This window comes from Perca fluviatilis, chromosome 23 (genome assembly GCF_010015445.1).
Source record: "Perca fluviatilis chromosome 23, GENO_Pfluv_1.0, whole genome shotgun sequence".
Lineage (NCBI taxonomy): Eukaryota > Metazoa > Chordata > Actinopteri > Perciformes > Percidae > Perca > Perca fluviatilis.
In genome coordinates, this window is record NC_053134.1 from 19,407,440 (window position 1) to 19,430,174 (window position 22,735).

A 22,735-nucleotide genomic window follows, 5' to 3' on the forward strand; every position below is an offset into this window, starting at 1 on the left:
GACACATTAATAGTCTTTTAGATTTTATATACAAGTAATAAACATAAATCGTTTCATCGAAAGTGCTGCTTGTGAACAGAAGATTTATCCCGACGCTGTAGTACAGGGTGCATTCAAGAAGCCACGACGGTGTCATGTTCCCAGATGTTCAATAGCTGTTCTTAGTCAAGGCAATGTGACACTTCTGGTGAATTGTTTTGAATGCAACTCACATTAGACGAAGGAGTTGCCCTCTCCCAACAGCATCAAATTTATGATCACCTCAGACAAGAAAGATTATAACGATAGATGTGAGAGCTGTTACACGTAACGTTAATTTGATGCAACATGCGACCGTTCTGAACAGTTCAGAATAACTTTGCAATGCGGGAATTGTTCTGAGCTGTAATCATCAACGGATGGACCTTGGTGCTTGTCGGCTCAAACATCATTTGCAATCCGCTGTGAGACTGACGAGGCGGGACCGCCGACAGGATGGTGGAGCGGTCGGACCGAGCACCTCTGCTGGACTGGGAGGAGGTTCCGTCCGCGGAGAAGCCTGGCGGAGCGGCACCGGCTGCAGCACACTCCAAGGACCGAGTGGCGAGCCCCTGCAACACCCGTGCCTCATCAGGATGCTCCGCGCCGGGGCTTGGGTGGAGCAGCGGTCCAGGGGGTCCCACTCCCAGCAGGTCTGTCTCCAACGCAGACGGCTGCGGCGCCCCACCCGCGACCTCCAACACCCCGCCGGGCAAGAATGAAGCCCTGCATCCCGACAACGAGGAGCATCTCTCGGATTCAGGATCGGGGGAGGTGTCGCTAGAGGACAGGATGGTGAAATGGGAGGAAAAGGACCAGATTGTGTCGGTCTTTGTGGTTACATTTAATACCAGATCAGGTGGGACATCAAATATTCAACATGGAATTATCATTGCTATATTAAACAACAGACCAAATGAAGGGGACGCATCATGTTTATAAACAGGAAAAGAGAAAATAGATGAAGCCTGTTTCTGACGCCCTTCTCCTACAGGTGTGGCTTTTTTTTGACCTGGCCATAAGTTTAGAGACATGATTAAAAGCCATCTGTTAGCCTAACTACATAATAGACATGTCAAGATGTCAGGATGAGTTCTGTGAGAAAAATCAATTAGCTGGTCCTTTCTGCAGAGCAGGCCTATACATTTTTAATGAGGGGCATGTTAAAGACAGGATGAGCCCCTGTGAAAAAGTAACCAATCAGGTTACAAACCTAGAGGGCTGATAAATCTAAGAATCATAAGATGTAACGTTTCAAAATGATGGAGACAACCTGCCTGGATTGCGACAGAGATTCCCCATAAAGGGTGGAGCTGGGTGCTTTACGATGTTGCAGCATGTCAGGTTGACAGGAGACCAGGAGAATAGGGTGAGGTTATAACAGGTAATAACAAAGCTTTTTTTTATATTTGCTCAGTGAAAGGGTCACAGATATTAGTAAGATACTCCACCTTTTCTGCCATCTGATAGTGGCTTTGCAGGAAAGGCCTCAATCTGTTGCCAATAAAATAAGACTCCAGGTAGATTAGCTGGATCAATTCCTGGTCTGTACAGTCAATATTGTTACCCTCATCTTTCAGTCCACCAATAAGCTGATGCCACGTATTTCCTTTGATATCTGAGCCAGGATTCACATGGTAACACATAGGATGAGACACAACACGTTGTTTTGCAACACATCAGGATGTTAACAGAATGTACAGCAGGTAAATCTATAATATGAAATATTACAAGACGGTTGGCTGTGGTGCATCATTATACAGTATGTGTACCTATAGAAGAAAACAAACCTTTTTATTCAGTATACTATTAAATGTTTTCATATTTGCAGACTTTTACAACAAAGATCACACAGTGTGAAACATGTTGTACAACTGTAGTATTTTCAGCGCTCACACTAAAATATCTAGTAGTTTGTGCACTCAAATGTCACTCACATGTGCACTCAAATGTCACTCACATGTGAAAGATACATTTGAGACTTTTGAGACAGTTGTGTCAATGTTTTGGCAAGACATCACTGAAACACTGCCCCCTTTCCAACTTACAAGCTCCACTTCTGCTTACTTAAAAATGAGCAATCCACCAGAAAACACAAAAAAAGAAAGTGTAGCTTATGTTTTTACCTGTTACATGCTGTTTTTCGAGGGTGATATTCTGGCAGAAAAAATTGAGTTTTTCCCCATTTTTTAAAATGTTTTTGGTGGTATTTAATGTACCTTTTTTATAAGAGAGTGTAGCAGAGAAGTGACAGGAAATGAGGGAAGTGAAGGAGGGGTAAAGACATGCAACAATGTCATCAAGACACACCACCGGTTCCTTTTTTTTTTTTTTTTTTAAGCAAACAAATAAGAGAACATGAGTCTGAGTCTATACTGTACTAGAGCAAGTAGAGGATTGATTAGAGAAGATTCATTTTAGTATAAAATAATTTCTAATTATTTCTTACAGAATTTTGTCAAGCATCAAGAGCCATGTGATACATCAAAAATAATGCTTTTGTTCACAAATGGGTTGTAAAATATATAATGAAAACATCTTGTGTCTCTAGTGGCCTTTTAATGCTGTACATATATAGCTTTGATAGGCACTTTGCACTGCATGATACTTAAAGCGAAATACTTAAAGGTAGTAACAGCTGTCAGTGGTCATATACCGTAGAGCATCTTTTGTGTCCAGCCACAGGTTCATGATACGGACCTGTAGGCTTAATGTGACTGACTGACCTCATTCATATTTATGCAGAAACTCCACTTATCTGTGGAGCTAATGATTAGATTGAAAACCACAGTGGCTGAGTCACCTTCTCTCTCTCCCGGCTCCTATCAGACCATATTTGCTCAGCTGGCGCTTGAGCGTCAGCGCTCAGCCGACACAATGAATTCCAAAGAATCCAGTCGGGCTGTGTAACTGTTGTTTTCGTGCACATGAAATGAAATGGTGATAATGTATTTATCGTCTGGTGTTGTACCAGGGCTTGTCTGCTTGCCTGTGTGTTTAAATGTTATCTCTGTCTGTTATGTGGCTTTAATAGGAAACATGCTGGAGTGGTGTCTGCCCAAAGACATGGACCTGGAGGGAGTGGAGTTCAAAGCCATCGCCAGCGGCTCCCACCGAGTTACCACAGACTTCATGTAAGCATTTGCACAATACAGGAGGTTGTTTACCTTCTCCACACCCTGAAAACCAAGTGGAGGGAGCTCATTTTCAGTATTAGGATGCAGCCCCATGTCTTCCTCCTGGCAGGACAGAATGACACAAAGTGTTGCCTTGGCAGAAAAAGAAAAGAATAAAGAAGCCCAGCCATCTGGCGTTGCCTTTGCTTTTCATGACTCATGGCTTCGTCTGTCTCCCTTTTCCCTCTCCCCTCCATCCACAGCTACTTTCGGAAGGGCTGCTACTTTGGCCTGGCCTGCTTTGCCAACATGGCGGTGGAGAGCACAGTGGAGAGGGGCGCGAGGATGAAGTCGGTAGGGATCCTGTCTCCTTCCTACACCTTGCTCTACCGCTACATGAGCTTCCTGGAGCACCAGGTCAGGTAAGAGGAGCTAGTTTGTTCAACAGAGTGGTCTGCTTATGCACATGGCAGGAGCTTTTACTTTCACTGAACAACAGGCTTAGAACTATAGCTGCAAAGATGAATCCATTAGTTGTCAACTATTTTGATAATCGATTAATCGGTTTGAGTCATTTATTAAGAAAAAAAGTTAATATTTTGTAATTCCAGCTTGCTAAATGTGAGTATTTTTTGGGTTATTTTCTACTTTAACGAAACAAGTCAAAAACGTCATCTTGGGCTCTGGGAAAGACGGATCGACATTTTTCAACATTTACTGATATTTTAGACAAAATCACACAATCTTCCTCAGGAGATTATGGAATTGTAGAGGTTTCAATTTCCTTTTTTTCTGAGTACTTTAAGGACCTTCCATGTGAGATTGAAAGTCAAAGACATTCAGTTTGTAACACTTATAGGGGCAAAACCTCATTTTGAGAACCTGGAACCTGGAACTGTGCTTGATAAATCATTTAAAAACGATTAATTAATTATCAAAATCTCTTTCAAGTAATTCACCTTTTCACTCTAAGAGTTTGTTCCGTGGTACTACAACCACTACTACTACTACTACCACCACCACTGGTAAGAGGCTTTTTGTATGGCAATATTAGTCCACAGGTAAGTTCACATATGGCCACCAGGGGCAGCTAGTGGGTCTTTATGATTCTCCCTAGCCTAGTTCCTCTTCTTCTCCTTTCCCTCATCTAAAATAGACCACTCTCACACTTTCCTCAACTCCTGTTTTCTCTCCCCTCAACAGTGGTACAGTTCCATTATCTATAAACCCTATTCACAATTTTGTCACACTTTCGCTTTGAACACTGCTCTCTCTATATCCAGCCCCCCTTTCTCTCTGCTTTCCCTGATCCTCCTCTCTCCCCTCTCCACAGTTCCCACACTCCTGGCCTCTGCTGGCCTCCAGTCATGCAGCGGTCATGCTCCTTACTCATAATTCCCCACGTAGCTCGCTCCAGATTCCCCATCTGCTGACTGCCATGGCAGTTATATAGAAAGAAAGGGCTCACTGTTGGTGATGAGGTGGTTAAGACATTTAGGAATTTCTGGATACTTTCCCATTTCTCTCTCTCTCTCTCCCGCCTTCCCTCTGTTTCTGATTTTGAGTCTGTAATGTGTCCTCTCTTGGCACTTGCAGCTAGCAGAACTCATTAGCTTTACAGGGAAATGCTAATGATGCTAACTAGGCTAGGAATAATAAATGGAGAAGTGCCTTGGCATAGAATAATGCAGCCTAAAATGTGTATGTAACCCTTGGTACAGTAGGTGACACATAAAAAAACTGTGTGTTGTTAGTTGGTGGATTCACTCTTTAAGGCCAATGATCAGATTTTGTTGAAATAATCACTTAATTGATCAATTAGTTGATTGACATTTACTCAGCAGTATTTTTGATAATTATTATCAAGCAAACATGTCAAACATTTGCTGGTTTCTCAAATGTGAGGATTAGTTGATTTTGTTCTGTTTTATATCATTGTTAATTGATTATCTCTGGGTTTTTGACTGTTAGTCAGACAAAACAAACAATTGAACAGTTTGTGATATGATTGAAAAAATATACATCAAATATAATTAAAAAGTGATTTGGATGCCCCCGTAGGCTCTTTGAAATTGTGATGGGATTTAGGCAAAAATAAATAATTCATTCTATAATAATGACAGATGAATCACAGATTAACATAATAGTTAGAGGCCTTCCTGATCAGATACCATTTACTATACTTTACTTTAAGGAGGCTCTGACAGCAAGAGGACCAGCTTCAGGTTCCAAGAAACCCACTTACCCATGCAGTGTTGATTATTTATTTTAGAGAATGATTAACAAAGCCTAATAGAAACAAATATTACATGCTACAGCCATACTCAGGGTCTAGCTATGCTGAGCAGCTGGTTTTCCTCTCTACTTTGGTAGCCCATTTTCCCCAGACTGACACCCAGCCCACTGCAGTTAAAAATAGTCCAGACTAGCGTTACTAAATGAGGGGTTCCAGGCCAAATGAATGTGTATTGCATGGATCATACATATGAACATAAATATATATTTGGAGGAAAAATCAGGGTATGTGTGTATACAAAAAAGTGGCCTCATGCACCGCAGGGCTCCTCTAATAGACATATCAATGTAACTGAAACTGTATTTTTTTTTCCTGAAAGTAAAAAGTCAACTGAAGTTAAGAAAGAAAATGCTGCTCGTATATTTGTGTAAGAATGCACATTTTAAGGTTTAGACTTTTCCCAAAACAAATGTCATTTTTTTTGGTCCCCTGCTGCAGGCTCCAGCTTCAGTCCCCAGGCCACTACTCTCCCCTGGAGGCCTTCTATGAGGACAAGAGAGCACTTCTGCCCCCCGGTGGTGACGGTGTTGTTATTGCATGTCCAGCCAATGCCTGGGGAGCCGCAATCAACCACAGCATGCACCCTGAAATGAAGGTAGGAAGGATATTTCCACACCTACACCTATGTCAGCTGGTGTGCTTTTTTTATCCACTTTATGACGCAGTAACCTTGTGTGCCTTTGTGTTTTGAATACCTCTGGACCAGATCACTCACCCTGCAGGCTGCATGTCCCAGTTCATCCGCTTCTTTGGGGAGCAGATCATGGTGCTGTGGAAACTGGCTCTCCTCCGCAGACGCATCCTCATCTTCTCCCCTCCACCTGTGGGCGTGGTCTGCTACAGAGGTGAGACTTATCAGAAGTTTAAAGGTTTGACTTTTTTTTGGGAGTTCTTGCCTAGAGTCAGATCAGAAGATTAACAAAGAGAAGATAACAAAATAAGGTATTTCACAACATGTCAAAATATTCTTTTCATTTAGGAAAAAGTAATTATTTTCATGTTTTTACTTGGCTAAGAGTGTAAGTAGAATACTTTACAGCTCTGAACCCCATTACACTTACACTACAGAAGTCTTTTACACACCAGCGTACATGCTGTTTCTCTCCAGCTGTATCACTGTTGGACAGCCCACATGTTATGCACATATTCACATCCTGTGTCAATTTTTTTCTTCTCTTTTTTTTTTTTTTTTTTTTTTTTTTTTTTTTTTTTTTTTTTTTTTACACCCCCCTCCATGTGTACTCTACCTGCATGCATTTTTTTTTTTTCCCTCCCCCCTTTTTTCTCTCTCATTTCTCTTCCTCCCGGGGGGGCCTTTTTTTTTGTAAGTGGATGCTTGAAAACATGTTCACATTTGTGAAAAGCCACACTGAAAAAGGACCAGTTGGTCTAATATTCCATATGATTAGCATCTCCTGTATCTTAAATCCTAAAGATCCTGTTTGTGTTTGTATGCTTAGGTACTACTGAGAAGATCTTTGAGGAGAAGAAGGATCTGTATGATGCGTATGTAGACAATCAGAATGTAAAGACCTGCCGGGACGGCCTGAAGCCTCTGCTCCGCCTCAGCACCGCAGACAGGGAGAAATATCGCAAACTCACAGAACAGAGGTAGGAAAACACTGCTAACAACAGGACTACTGCTTGGACTGTGTGATAATTACCAGTGTCAATTAAAGGCTAAGGCTTGTGTTGTTCTATATTTTTAACAAATCCCACAAAAAGGCCAAAACTATCAAATCATTTAGTCTACTAAAACGTATTCCTATGCAGCCAAAGTTTGATAAACCTATTTCCTCTGGGCCATAGAGCTCCAGTGTTATGAATAAACTATTGAAAACACATCAGTGAGCCACACTGTTGCACTTAGTGACATGTTCTTTCATCACCATGAAAACATAAGGTAGTTCATTTTGAGTCAACCACACATACACCGTCCTGCTGCCATAAATACTTAAAAGGTGTATAATGCGCAGCTGAAAAGTCCCCAACAAATTCACTTTTTCCTCCTGTTTGAGTAACATTTGACAAAAACTACAGTGCCCAGCTTTTTTAGGAGCTGAATACACTCTGTCAAAATAAAACAGCTAGAAATAAAGTGTGTGTGTGTGTGTGTGTGTGTGTGCGTGTGCGTGCAGGCAGATGTTGCTATACTCCCAGGAGGAGAATGGAGACTGTGTGTCCAGCGAAGAGGATCTCTTTATTCTGTAAGTACAACATGATTCATTTAAGCAGCCAGTGGAGTGATAACTACTGATTAACCACTGTATGCAGAGCCGAGACAACTTGATCTCTTTTATGAGGAGAACAGTCAGCACAGTGGCAGCTTAGAAAAATAGAATGAGCCTGACAGAATTGACTGACCTTTCTTCTCCTCTCACAGCAACTGGAATTATTAAATCTCACACTCAAGGGCAGATTTGTGCTGTTTTTCCTTGTGCTTTTTCCCCCATCTTGTTATCACTGCTACTGTTCCAGCATAGCAACATGAAATGAAAACCATAGGGACGTTGAAGGAAAGCATACGGGACAAGGGGGTTAAAACAAAAAGGAAAAAGTCAACTGTGTAGATTTTTTTTTTTTTTTAATTGTTTTAAAAATAATAATACAATTGAGTACATTTTAGTTGTGGAGCTGGGTAAAGAACCGTGTAACAATATCTACCAACCAAAATCTACCAACTTACTTCTAAACCTTGATTGATCCAGGTTTTTCCTGGAGCAGAACAACAGGATTTTCCAGACCCTCAGCGAGGTGGCAGGGAGCCCCGATCCCACGCTGACCCAGGAGAGTGTGAGGGCCATGGGTCTGGATCCCCACGGAGACAGGCTCTTCCTGCTCCACCTGCTGGAGATCTACGGCTATGACACCCTCCTGGTGTCGGAACAGCTGTGCTGCAGTTGAGACGACAGATGTGGATTTCACATTGAGTGCTGCACTACTGGCTTCTTGGAGTTTTGGGAACTTTTTTTCCTTTTGTATATCCCCCGACCCCCCCATGTGCTTCTTTTGTTCGCCGTGGTTTTGCTCCCTCACAACCTGATGGCAAGAGCAACAACATCAGTCAACTCTCATGTATTATAACCAAGAGTCGTGTGGTCCGTTCTACTTGATATAGCCTCGTGGAGGCTTAAGATGGATTACTCACCCATGGCTGACTAAAAGTGATTCTCTGGATCGCATACAGCTGCAGTATTCCAACACTGGGACGTGTTTGAACGATACGGATGGCAGGTCCAAACCCCAAGATGATGATAAGTAATAAATACTAAGGTGGCTTGAACTGTACTTGGACATCAAGTTGAATGAGACTTTGGAGATTTTCAGTGAACAAAATGTGTACGGAGGATTGATGTGTGAAAGAAAAAAAGAGAGGTAGCCGTCCTGTAAATAATCCTGTTTTTATTTTGGTTTTTTTCCTTTCTAAATGTAAAGTGTGTCAGCGTATGTGTGGTATAAGTGTGCGCCTCTCTGCCAGTGTTGCTTTCCTTGTATCAAGTGCTGGATTCAAACATGTCATTTCTAAGCATCAATGTCCAAATCAGGGCCTCCTTTCTTGAAATCTAACTTATGTCACTACAAGCAGGTCAAACCACTTTTGTCTTCAAGAGCCACGTCTGTAAGCACTGCTGTTTAACTCGCACAGAATGCGACGAAATGACCAAGTTGCCATTTAATGTTACCAATTATTTATGGCCTGAGCTAAGACCAAATCAGATTTTCTAATGATGTCATTGTCCAACAGGCAAGGGTGACGTCCACGTGGACATTGAGGCTATTTCATATGGCTTATTTGCACCGGCGCCGTCAGCTGGGCCTGCAGTTCAGAGGCATAAGCTGTTACACAAAGAGCCATGTTTAGTCTTTATATGCTTTTCTCAAAATGTCCAGTGGTGTTTGCAGCTATAGTATCAAAACTTCAGGGGGGCCAGTTCACAACTTCAGGGGATTCTCTTGATTCAGAGACACTGACTTGATTTAACAGCTACCATCTGCAGAATAGATAATAGGGAATGATGTAAGACCCAATACTATAACGTTTAAGCTCTGTACATTTTGAAGCACACTGTAGCTAAGTATGCTTTCAACTTCGTTAACAGAGAGGTCGCACTTGTTGGTATCTTATGTTGTGTATTGCTGTTGGTGCACGAGGTAGTGCAGCAGTGAGATAAAAAAAAAAGAAAAGAAACATGATTCTTGGTTGTTCGGAAAAGAGGTGAGAACCTTCTAGCTGCATTTCTCAAATGTTGGCCACTAGAAGACAGAAGAACTAAACAATGGCAGTTACACAGCTAATAGGTTTTAATGGTTTTTAACATGTAAGCTAAACAATGGCTCATCCAGCCAACACGAAGAAACTGCATTCATGTGGAGTTGTGCTTTTTTTTTGTCTGTTTCTTTAGCTCTACTGTGGACTTCACCAACTCTGAGTAAAATAGCTTTTAGCTGCTAGCTTTTCGACTTTCTTCACGAGCTAGCAGCTAACGTGTCTGTTTAGCGGTGGATAGGTAGCATACAGTTGCTTTATTGGAACTTTTTGCCAAAAATAACAAGTCTGTTGATACTGGAAACATGGTTAATAAGAGTAGTGACATTGAACCACAGAGTAAATGTTTCATAAAACCATAACCAGCTAAGAGACTAAAAAAGCTCCAGAGATTAGCAATAATTCTCTGCAAGATTGTCAGCGACCTCTTTCACATTCCATGTAGCCATTTGAGTCTCTGTTAATGTAAAACCTGACTGACTAATGCAGCTTTAAGCAATTCTCTTTGATGGGACATTCACAATGTCAGCCTGTATACCTCCATAGATCAGGTACTGTTTGTGGCAGTCGGGGAATTCCTTTAAAGTAACCATTACATACAGTAACTGCAATGTGAAAATACATGCACTCAAACAAGAGAAATTCTGTTGAAATAACATCGCTTAAAGTCAATCATATTGTTAATTTGCTTTTGAAAAGGATGTTTTTTTCCCCTCTTTCTGATTGAACCATGTCGCACACTAAGCTAACCTGGACTCCACACAAACTAAATCTAATGTATTACTACAACAGACTAATGGTCATTTGACCACCTTTTTTTTTTATGCATTTTGTTTCTTTAGCAGTTATTCGTTTTGGGTGTAAATATTTCATTGTTGTAACATTATCTGTGAAGAAATGGGATCAGTTGAATGTGTTTTTTAAGGCAATTATGATCCCACAGAGCCTCTGTGTTTCACTGAAACCCTCATGCAAAAGTGTTCAACTGTCTGCTGTAAGAAAATAATCTGAGCACATTTTTACGCCACATTGCATGGCACCTTAGACCACGTGTACAGAGCTGAAGCAACCATGTTTGTAGTTGAAGGAATAGTCCGACTCATGTTAAAACACCTTCACTTTATTTATTTTACTGTAAACCATTTTAGAAATAAAGTGCATTGCCACTTGTAAGGAAAACACAGTTTTCAGTCTGAATATTATTAACAACCTTTACATTCCTAGATTTCATTCATTTTATCAAATGTTTAGTTCAAAGCTACTGTCTTTAACATCAATGGACTTTCCTTTGGTGTTGTGCGAGTGTACATGCTTGTAAGAGTTCTTTCCGTAGTACCTGATCTCAAACATTCAGGAGTGGATTACCTCGTCGCCAGTGACGATACATTCCTCACCAGTACACACGCTTCCATCACTGACAATGCCACTAATGCCACATGTGGAGCTATTGGTGGTGATGCCGTAGCCATTAAGCGTGCACTGCCTGCCTATCACTGCAACTTTCAGAACCGTCAGCCAGCTCTGTTTGACGTCCAATCTATCACAGAAGAAAGTGTGGGTGGTTTTGGATTGGTTTAAACCGAAACAAGGCTGACCCTGGAGCTCCTGAGGGGAATCCTCCACACTGCAGCCCAGTAGAGGTATACTGGATAGGGGCTTCACGTCCTGGAGATGTTGGAAGAGGAGGTTAATGTTAGGCTGTGCATGGCAACATTTTGTATGAAACATTATGTTTTTGTAATCACAAATGCCATGAAGGGGTTGCAACAGAATAGCGTGCTGTTTGTTCTAATAGAGAATATGCAATGATGCCACTTTTTCCACATTATGGCAAACAAACCAGCCTTGGTATATTGATGCTCAAAAAGTAGCAAGAAGAGGATTTAGACATATGGGAAAATCCTGAATAAAAAGGAGTTAAGAAACCTAACAGAATGCAGAGCACAAGAAGTTACTGAATGGTTTACGGACAATGAAAATGATGTGAATTGTTCGTTATGGTCCTCAGTCACCAGATTTCAACCCAAGTGAATTACATCTTCAGTAGATTTTTGCTTGACGGTGCTTTCTAGCACCACCACCATCATCACTGGACACTTTATATTGGGTTGTTCTTTATTTTGTCACCTACAGTATCTGTGTATGTTGCCTTGGTAAAATAACAAAGCCTAAGGGGATTTGCTGTAGGTTTTTGGATTTAATGCAGCATTTCTTGCTCGTGATGGATTAAAATCATGGGGACTTCAAAGAATATTGTGAGTTTCTGTGGATATGTAAAAGGTTTTTGTTTTATTAGGTTTCATTCATAAAATAAGCAGGAGTGGCATTACTCTAACCTTTAGCTGACTGAAAAAAAAATCAGTTTGTGCAGTTGATTGCACAATAGCTCTTCACCAATTTTAACAGTGTTTCCCTATTTTCCATGTGGGTGCATGATTGCAGATGGTGACTGTTGTGACTGTGTTGTGTGTTTGATGGAGAGTGACTGTGTTGACATCTGTGTATTGCAACATCCCACGCATATCCTATAGAGACTCACTGAAATTACATTGAAACACAAAACAGAAACAAGTAAGTGGCACCTTTACTCAACGTTTGACAAATAAAATGCAATAGTCTCTTACATAATGAACTCAAGGATCAAAAAGTATATCACACGGTTACATTAACATTATTCTTTATTACAGAGATCCCTACCTGTGGAGCAGTATACAGGTGGAGGGCCGGAGGTTCAGTCCGGCTGATAACGGTCCACACCTGTTGACAGGTCTTGGGGTTGTCACCATACAGCAGGAAGCCACTCATTACGCAGTCACTGGACACTGGAGATGCCTCCGACTGGGAGAACACACATACAAGAAAACACAATGCTGGTAAAGACGTACATCCATGGTATGTAGTATTTTAAAGCTCTTAAAGGCCCAGTGTGTAACGTGTTTAGTGGATATCGTAGCTCCCGGCCCCGGCAAGTTTGAAGAAGGAAACATGGAGGACCACACGTATTCAAAATTGAAATTTCAGGAACAGGAGTCTTCTTCGCCCAGAAAAAGAAAAAAGGATATTGAAAAGAGCAAGGGACCGGCTACCATAGATGTAATACGTACTTTGAACTGCGTGGCGCGAGAGAGTCGATTGAGATATATGATCTCAATGCTAGATGGGAGAAATTCCTACACACTGGACCTTTAAAAAGACAGCCTTGCTTTAACTTTTAGAAAACACTTAAGGCTCACCTCCAGTATCCTCTCCTCCCTCTGACCAGTCAGGGTGGAGTAGCAGGCTTTACACACTTTGTTCAGCTTGTTGCCGTCATACTCTAAAGCCACTTTATTGTCTAAACACTTCCAGCACACCACCTGGGGAGCGAGAAACCATCACTGCTATCTTCTGATAATTTATCTGAAAATTTTTTTTTTTGCTTTTGTCTGTATTGTGTGTCCCATCCTGTCACTCACACAGCCACAGGCTCTGCAGTGATGTCTTCTCCTGGTGAGTGCGTTGAAAGCGTCCTGGCATTTCATACACATGGTCACCTCGTTGTCCCTGATCCAGCGAGGGGCACGTCGGCCGAGTTCCTCAGTCTGTAAAACGCACACGCACACACATACATCAGCTGGGATGTTTTACAGATTTGCGTAATTCTCTGTATTGATTTTAAATACTTGCAACCCCATTTCTGAAATATTATTAAACTTACTGGTTCTTGTATATTTAGCTCCCTGGAAGCCAATTTGAAGGTTTCATTGTTCTTCTGAAAGATGTCAATGGCTTCCTGAATTACCTTGAAGGAAAAAAAAAAAAAAAACGAAAACTTTTCAATATTCTACGAACCCATGGAACATTCACTGTGTTGCACCAAATACTAAATAATAATACCCCAGTACCTTTATCCATTGATCTCGGTCTTGTTTAGAGCTTGAAAACACAACACAAAAAACAATGAATTATACATTTACTGAAGTTTGACAACTCAGACTTCAATATGTTGAGTTATTTTATATGAAATCAAATACATCTACTATCCAACTAGAATATCTTTTAGAAAGGGCACACACACACACACACACACACACACACACACACACACACACACACACACACACACACACACACACACACACACACACACACACACACACACACACACACACACACACACACACACACACACACACACACACACACACACACACACACACACACACACACACACACACACACCTGGCCTGCAGCTCAAGGGTCCTCTCCTTTCCAGAGACCTGGAAGGTGTATGGGTGGTCTTCATTGGTGGTCTGCTGCACCTGCATGCCGTCCACTCCGATCCTGCAGCGGACAGTAAAACGCTGCCCAACTAGGCTGAACTTAGGAGTGCAGCACATCAGAAAGTTGTTGAACTGGGGAGAAAGTTATACACCATTTTCTACAAGGTTCCTTGAATTAACTGTGACACATATTAGATTTTGTTTGATTTGATGACTGTTTCCGCATCGGTTTATAACCATGAAGAGGTGCCTCTCCATGGCAGACGTGTTCCTGGCAGCAAGCTTGAGCAGACGACCTTCCCTGAGGAACTCGTTCGTCGGGTTGACCACCTCCTTCTCTCCAACCATCTCATAGATCTCCACCATCCGCTTTAAGCTCTCCTGCAGGGAAAGGAGGAAGAGAGACATTAAAACAGATCTGTATGGACACAGTCATGGCTGTTAATGTCAAGTTTTGTCAACACAATTGATCAAATCTGAAAATGATGTTATATAATTTTCGTCAAAATATCATTACAAAATACATACAACAGATGCATTTGAATGACAAAATGTCAAAATCAACCAGTGTAATAAAAAGTCCCAGCTATACAGCTGTAGCATTCCAAATTATATAATCCATAGATAAAACAAAAATAATAGAAGGATCAAAGCCACAACGTAAGGATCACTTTGGACAATATAATACAAATAATGTGTTGTGTGTGACCGTGATGATATCACAATGGTAAATGTTGGGATGTGTAATGGTAACGTACAGCTTTGTGGATGGCGCTGTTTGAGTGGATGGCTGCCATGGAAATAGTCTGCAAGGATTCTGCCGGAGGAGACAAAGCAAGAGGTTCATTCTGCTCATTACAGACAAAATGACCCGTCAGAGACAGACAGGCACTTTATGAGGGAAAAGAAGTACCATATAAATCTTACACAAGCACACTCCAGAGTAAGGATATTGGTAAACTGACCAGATAAACTAGTTATACTGGTACAGCATACTTACTGTAAGCAATATCATAATCTGGGTGGTTTTTGGGCAGGTTCTTCAAGTAATCCCTGAGCAGCATCTCATAACGTGGAACCCGCTGGACTGGTTCCAACATGTGGTGCTGCAGGGTCAGGCTGCCACATACCTCCTGACTCTAAAACAGGACAACATCTACATAAAATCCTGCTCAGACCTCCGGACCTTTAAGTGCATTGGGATATATAGGGACACAGAGAATGTCCTACCTGTATGTCCTGGATTATGTTTCTGAAAGCAGAGGAGCGTTCAGTCCAGGTCCTCACCAGCTCCATGGCCTGGTCAAAGTTTGTGACGTAGTCCGCATACATCCTCAGGAAGGGTGCGTGTTGCAGCAGAACAGTACCCAGGCCTGGGCTCTCACACCTAGATTTGGGGATTTATTATTTACACCACTGTAATGAGCAGGACGGGTTTCACTGTGTTTCTGACATAAACACCCACCAGTGGCTGATGCAGCTTTCCAGGTCAGGTAGCAGGAACTGGTTGTGGAAGGAGTATAGAGAGGAAATGTTTGAGAAGATATTTCTTATCACGTCAGGAGGAAACGACCCTCGACCTGCCTCTTCTGTTAGGCGTGAGCAGAACACCTGTGGGAGAGGCATGACATACTCAAAATGTAATTTTACACTTAACCTGACACAAGAAATGTAAAGAAACAGGTTTGATGAGAATGTGGCAATAAAAGGATAAACTATGCTAACCTAAAGGAGCATGGTGTTTCCAACAATTAAATTGTCTCAGTCCACAAAAGTGTATTTTTTTTTTTTTTTTGCATCAAGTGCATTGCATTTTCGTGGAGGAATCCACAAATAGATAACCACACTGACCTGGTCTAGCAGGTGGAGACGAGCCACGTAGGCTCTCTCCGTCTGCAGGAGTTCATTGGCTATCTTGTACAATTTCTGCTCGATGTTCTCTTCATCTTTTGGCTCGCCTTCTCCTCTCTCCTTCCTCATCTCCTCATCCTTTTGTTCACCTTTAGACTCCTTGTGAATCCTTCCATCTTCTATAGTTGCCTCATTCCACTGGCAGGAAGACTTAGAGCCATATACAACGGGTATCTTGCCTTCTTCCATTTTCTCATTTTTTCCCGACCCATTTACTATTGTGCAATCTCTCCCCTGAACTATGCCCTTCATTTGTCCTGGGGACTGCTCTTTACCGTTGCTTAATAGATGGGCTTCACTTGTGGCATGATTGAGTCTATGGTTAACCGGTGATTTGATGGCGCTGGCTGGCCCACTGCAGTTGGGTAATTGCAGTGGTTTCAGTGGAGCGCGTTCAACTTTTTCGGTGGGAATCCTGCAGAAATAAAATACATCCATCATTGAAATTGCCAGTAATATTCTGAAATAATTAAGATTCTACAGGAAGGTATTCAGCTAACCAAGTTTCAGAAATAATGGACCAAATTAAAAATCCAACCTGCTCTCCTTCAAGAGAAGGATCAAGTCAGGCACGCTCAAAGATTTCCACACTCTCTTCTCTCGTCCTTCCATTTTGCTGCTTGGGATTCTGTGCAGTCCGAGCCAGGATTTAGAGTTATTGGTGGGACTGTAGCTCCCCATCCTCCCCTGCACAGGGCTGGGGGTCCGCAGTAATCGTGCAAGAGGGCTACGGTTCCTTGGGGACAGTTTAGCAGGGCTGTGGCCTCCTTCCCTAAATGGGCTATGTCTCTGAATGCTTCTTTTGCCTGGACTTGGAGATCCTAAAAGTGGACTGCTTGTAAAATGTGGAATCCCCTGTGTATGTCTGGCAGGGCTAATCCGTACTTCAGACACTACATTCAAAAAACTGTTCCCTCCTCCTCTGATAGGACTAGGGGAGCCTAGACAACTCTGTGCTGGGCTGACACAGGAAACAGAAACTCCGCAACTTCTGTTAGGACTCTGGTCTTGCTCTGTGCCACTAACTTGCTGAGGTAGTAATTTCCCTGTAGAGGGACTGAGGGCTCGAGCTTGTCCTGCCCTCAGAGGACTCTGGAGGTCAGCTGGTTTAGGAGGCACTGCAAAGAGATAAACACAGCACAGTTGGCTAATAGTCCACAAAAGATTGAGTTAAGACCAGGTCTGTAACAATTATTACATAATTCTTCTTTCTTTGTTTAACCGCAATTAATTGCTAACATTAGCTAAGGTCCTAAGGGGTATGACTGTTGATGGTAAATGTTGATTTTGCTTAGAAATGCCAAATTGTAATTATACAAGTGATTATTGGTCAGACTACTGACCTAAAGCTATGCTAGCGGCAGTTGTCACTTGTTCTCCAAACATCCTGGGCTGTAGCTGACTCAAGCCATAGAAATTGAACATGCTTGCGTTTCTGGCCCAAAATCTGCCTGACAAACCTGCTGATTAAAATAACTTTTTTGGCAACCATCACCACCCCCTGCCTTTTTTTGCAGATTTTTTATGATAATAAAGAGGCGTGGTATACTTAATAGTCTGTGTACTTTTATTACTACATTATCTGGGTCACATAACAGTGATATAACCAAAACATTAGTTTGAAAACTTAATAAATATATAAATAAATATTCTGAAATTTGACCGAAAGAGACAATTATATATATATTTTTTATGGCACTTATACAAACATTTCATCAAAGATGAAGCAGATTATTCCTGGTTTACACTGGTTTTATATTTGATCCAACAAGGACCCTCAAAAAAAGCAAGCAGTATGCATGTTAACCAAATCATAGTATTCACTGGGGTTTCACAGCTCTTTGAAATCTCACTGTTTGACTGACATCCTTACTTCGCAACAACAATTTACTACTTTCAAATTTTTTCCCTTACCTGCAGTTTATTTCCAAATGTATGCAAGATTATCCCCGTGTATAACAAAGTAAAGCTGTGCTATTCACTCCTGGCTCTGCTGAAGTGTAACAGATTTGATGTTCATGTGGAGACGGCTAAAAACCTACTTTCTCAACACTGTAGTACTTCCACTTTCCACTTCTCTTTTTTCTTGATACCGTCTAGCCTTAACCAGTTTTACCAGTTATTTTAGGGTATCAGAGGCAACATTGAGCCCTTTTCTAAATAAATAGAATACTATCACTCCACCAGAATTATGTAGTTGTTAAGACAGACACTGATATCTAAACTGAACACAAAACCTTGAGAGACAAGGAGAAAGATGCATGTTAAAGGCTAAACACAGCTGCTTTTCAAATCTTCAAAAGTGTCTACCATTTGAGTTTATTTTTAAAATAACTAAGTCCAATTGAAAGTTGAAATAGGTAGCCAGATTACTAAAATCCATAATTCTTAATAGGGAAAAGTTCAACACCACATTGCCTTTCTCCACTGGTTGGTTGTCACTTCTCCCAGCCAAAGAATTCTCTGGCACACTACAACATAGTCTACAACATTCAACATACAATATATAACATTTTAATCAGTGAGCTTTAGAGGTGCTGGTAGATGTATTTTGTTCCCTTGGGACAGAGCTGGGCTAGCAGTTCCCCCTGTTGCCAGTCTTTATGCTAGACTATGCTAACCAGCTGTAGGCTGCAGCTTCATGTTTAAAGGACAGAAATTAGAGTGGAATCAATCTTCTCATTTGGCTCTCAGCTAAAAAAATAAGTGTCTTTCCCCAAATGTGAACTATTCCTTTAAGGTTTTTAACTTTCTTTAAACTGAATGCATAAGCATTACTGTGTGTATCAATTTCTAGCCAAAGGCAGCGTGAAGTTTTGAGATGTCTTTGTGGTCGCAAAAAAATGGCAATGTTATTTTCATCTTAAAAATGTATCAATGGCCATACTTTGAAAATGTTGTAAGGGTGCTTGTTTTAACCAGCCTCATGCCAAGCTAACAAATTAATTTAGTTTAATAATAACTAAGAGATGGATGGCACTGTTGAATCCTGCATCTGACAGTACCATTGGAGCAAACATACTTCTCTAATCTAAACAGATAGCTCTGCCTCAGTGGACACTGAACAGACCGGCTTTGTGTGATTGTGGATTGACAAACGCCGGTCTCAAGACATGCAGGCAAAGTCCATGCTGAATCAGGGGAAGAGATTTCATTGCAGTAATCCAATAAGTTAAGAGGCTAACAGGCCAAATGTGCTCAATATCATTCAAAAACCTGCATACATACCAAGTGCAGTGCATAGCATCACATCCACAAACTAACAAGGGAACTTAACTAAAAGGAATTTTATGTACAGATTCATGTACCGATTAACAGAGTCAAAGAATACAATTTTAACTGCCTAACCAACCCTGCACTTAGTGATACCAGATATACCTCCAAACTCTGGAACACGCATCTGTACCTGTTTCAATGATTGTGCATAGCTATTAGTATGTATGTATGTATGTATGTATCCTTTATGTAATAGGTGGTAGTCAGTATGTCTGTATGTATTTATGTTTGTGTACCCCTCTTGTAATATGTTATGTGTACTTTTCTATCTGGACCTTGAGTCTGTAAATAAAGTTATATATAATAAAGTTTCTTTATATATAAAAATAGCATATGAAGTAGAGCGGGTCACCAGCTTCAAGCTCCTGGGTGTCCACATTTCACAAGACCTCTCCTGGTCACTCAATACCTCCACTCTGATCAAGAAAGCCCAACAACGCCTCTTCTTCCTCAGAAAACTGACAAAAAGCTGGACTCTCCCCTCCCCTCTATCGCTGCACAGTCGAGAGCATCCTCACTAACTGCTTCACGGTGTGGTATGGGAACTGCACAATGGCTGACAGGAAAACCCTACAGCGAGTGGTGAAAACTGCAACAACAACAACAAAAATCATTGGCACAACAGTCCCGGCCATCACTGACCTTCATCACTCACGGTGTCTGCGACGTGCACACAATATCGAGGACCACACACACCCCAGTCATGGACTGTTCTCCATCCTCCCGTCTGGGACACGTTGCAGGAGTAGGACTCGCACCAGCAGGCTCAGAAAAAAAGCTGTTTTCATAACTGCATAACGCTGCTCAACACCAAGACCCAACACTAGCCCCCTACGCCGCCCCCTCTTCTTTTGCACATGGACTATGGACTGTCTGACTACCTCTGATCACTATGCACTTTTATTATTGCACCTCAACAATGCACTAAATATGATCATACTGCATGTGTTTTTTGTCTTTTTTAAGCACTGCTATGAAGAAAAAAGCACTTTTAATGATTTCACTACTGGTTGATGTCAAACTGCATTTCGTTGTACTGGTTGTCCTTACTTGTGCAATGACAATAAAGTTGAATCTAATCTAAATCAGGCCTACTGATGTAAACCAGGCACAACAACAAGAGTTAATGCCCTGACCAGATGCTCTGCTAACCCTACAGGACAGTTTGAGCCTTGATAATCTGGTTGTTGTGAACTTGTCTTATTATACATTCATGTTGTGAACACTGGCCACTTAGGCTACTGACATATTGGGGAAAAAAAACATTCAGATTATATTTTGACAGTTTCCCAAAAATAACCACTCATATACATTCTTTTTTGACACAAACAACTAAAACTCAACAGCCCATCTATGGTGACTATACACCATACACAATTTCGACTAGTAGGTCACTGGCCACTTTTTATGCACTTAAACAAGTATAACAAATGCAGTTTTGCATTTGCTATGTAGCTTACATTAAATGTAGAAACATTTAGAGCAATTATAGGCTTACTACTCGATTATAATTCTGTTTTGGTATGATAATTTTGATTTGAATTAACGCCTTAGTGAAATAGCTACTCTTAAATGAAAGGTGCGTCACCTGTGTGTGAGGCGAGGCAGTCCACAGCAGCACTGACTTTCCGTCTGACCGCCACTCGACTGAACTCCGTCTCACGGCTGTTCAAAGTGAAACTATTACTCCTCTTTAAGTCAAACATGGTAACAAAGTAGCCTCAGTTCCTAATTCAGCCTGCGGTTTCTCCAAAAGACGACAAATTTTAAAGAGAGCGTGAGAGCGATGCGCCAGAGTTAACGTGCTCAATCACCGTCACTAATCGGCTATCTCTCGAGCTGTTTGACAAGCCCCGCCTCTCTCTTAAATCCCCACGCGCTCCCTGGAAAGCCCACTGGAGACACTGACCAATCAGATGGCACACAGTCAGTTTTCACACTATAAATGAGACGAGATCACTTTAAACCTGATTGACAACAGATATTGTAATCTCCCCGCAAACCCCCCTAACAGAACTTCACACCCGGTCAGTTTCTGAATCAGTTTCTTACTTGAACTTGTTGATTTTTACCAAATATTTAAGAACTCAAAACTCAGTCAAACTGTGGCCTATAATAGCCTATGAATAATCATACTAATAAATATAATAAAAAATAAATAAATAGCCTAAATAAATGCATACATGACCATATGTAGCCTACTAAAATAAATAAGTGAATGACTTCAAATTATTTTTTAATTTCTAGGCTACTTCTCTACATTTAGCCTATTTATTTATATTTCTATATTTCTAACCCATTGCAATACAAGTCGATTAGTTGATCAACGTTTAGTCATGTTTTCGTAATCTCTCAAGGAAAAAAAAAGGCGCTCCTCCAACTCCAGGATATATGCCAGGGCCTACTCTGTTTCATATTTGCAAACTGAGTGTTTTTTGGTTTGGTCTTTTGCTTGGACATCACAAAACATTTGAAGAGTCACCATGATCTGGAAAAAAAATTATTTTCGTTTTCTGACATTTTTTAGACCAGATAACTTATTGTAAGGAAATCCGGCAGATTAATCAATAACGAAAACAATCGTTGGTTGCAGCCCTAATAAATAGGCTATAAATAAATAGCCTACTTTAAATATAAATATATACATTTTTACGTGTAAAAAGGATATTTCAAAAACAGTGACGGACAAGAAAATGTCAAGTCTAGGGCGGCAAATAATTATTTTCATCATCAATTCATCTGCAAAAATGTGTTTGATTAGTCAATCAAATATAGCCTAGTCTATTTACGCTATTTACTTAAAGAATAGTAAAACCTGTCCATCACAAATTCTTTGAGACCCAAGGTGAGTTTTTATTTTTTTATTTTTGTATAATGGCCTAATGTTTTTGTCCGAGCAACCCCCCAAATCTATTCGTGTTCATATAGCCTAACCTATTATAAAACAGAGAAGAGCAGAACATTCACGCACAGTCTAACTAAAAAAACGTTAATCTTAATGTTAATCCATAAATACAATATAGTATTATATAGTAATGTTGACAGTAAACATAAACATTCTAAATGGCCCCAAGTTGATTTCCTGTTGCAGTGGTGAATGCGAGTTAACAAACAAATGCCTGAATTCCAATGAAAAGGTTAATACAATAGAAATGAGCAACTCTTCGAAAAAATACAATTTAATGTTTATGTTTAATATGAACGTGTTTGTGGCAGTCATGGTAACGAGAAAAGACGTGTTGAGGCCATAGTTCTAATTTCATTCTGCACCTGAGATTTGAGAAGCTGAACTGTATACGTGACTCTTCAACTGAGAACTCAAGTGCTGAATTGCCAAAAATAACTGAACTACTAAAACAGCCTCTGAACTGTGGAAATCTTCAGGAACAAGCAACAAGCGGTTCAAGTGTCCAAAAAATGGCCTTCGCTGGTTTACGCCGGGAGAAGCACCTGCTGTCCATCGGCATCGTCCGACTGCATGAACCATTTGGTAAAATATAGCCTTGTAGACCACTTTTAAGTGTTGTTCCTCTTTAAAGTTATTAAATAAATCATAATATAGTTATATCATAATACGATAGTATATAGC

The 22,735-nt window shown here is 40.9% G+C and overlaps 1 protein-coding gene and 1 pseudogene across 2 annotated transcripts; one reads left to right on the top strand and one right to left on the bottom strand.

Moving 5' to 3' along the window:
• The first annotated feature begins 119 nt into the window (after positions 1 to 119).
• Positions 120 to 10,876, top strand: LOC120553008 (annotated as a pseudogene).
• LOC120553005 (FYVE, RhoGEF and PH domain-containing protein 4-like) lies at positions 10,802 to 20,990 on the bottom strand. 2 transcript variants are annotated; one of them, XM_039791044.1, is made up of 16 exons: positions 20,735 to 20,990; positions 19,789 to 19,911; positions 16,409 to 16,988; positions 15,811 to 16,285; positions 15,425 to 15,570; positions 15,190 to 15,346; positions 14,960 to 15,098; positions 14,718 to 14,776; positions 14,197 to 14,340; positions 13,919 to 14,091; positions 13,582 to 13,612; positions 13,395 to 13,478; positions 13,153 to 13,278; positions 12,931 to 13,053; positions 12,395 to 12,535; positions 10,802 to 11,362 (listed from the first exon to the last, which is right to left on the bottom strand). In XM_039791044.1, the coding sequence occupies exons 1-16, from the start codon at positions 20,850 to 20,852 to the stop codon at positions 11,048 to 11,050; spliced, it is 2,934 nt and encodes a 977-aa protein (XP_039646978.1). In that variant the 5' UTR covers positions 20,853 to 20,990; the 3' UTR covers positions 10,802 to 11,047. The 2 variants fall into 2 exon arrangements, with proteins under 2 accessions (XP_039646978.1, XP_039646979.1); XM_039791045.1 differs by lacking the exon at positions 19,789 to 19,911.
• Positions 20,991 to 22,735: the final 1,745 nt, after the last annotated feature.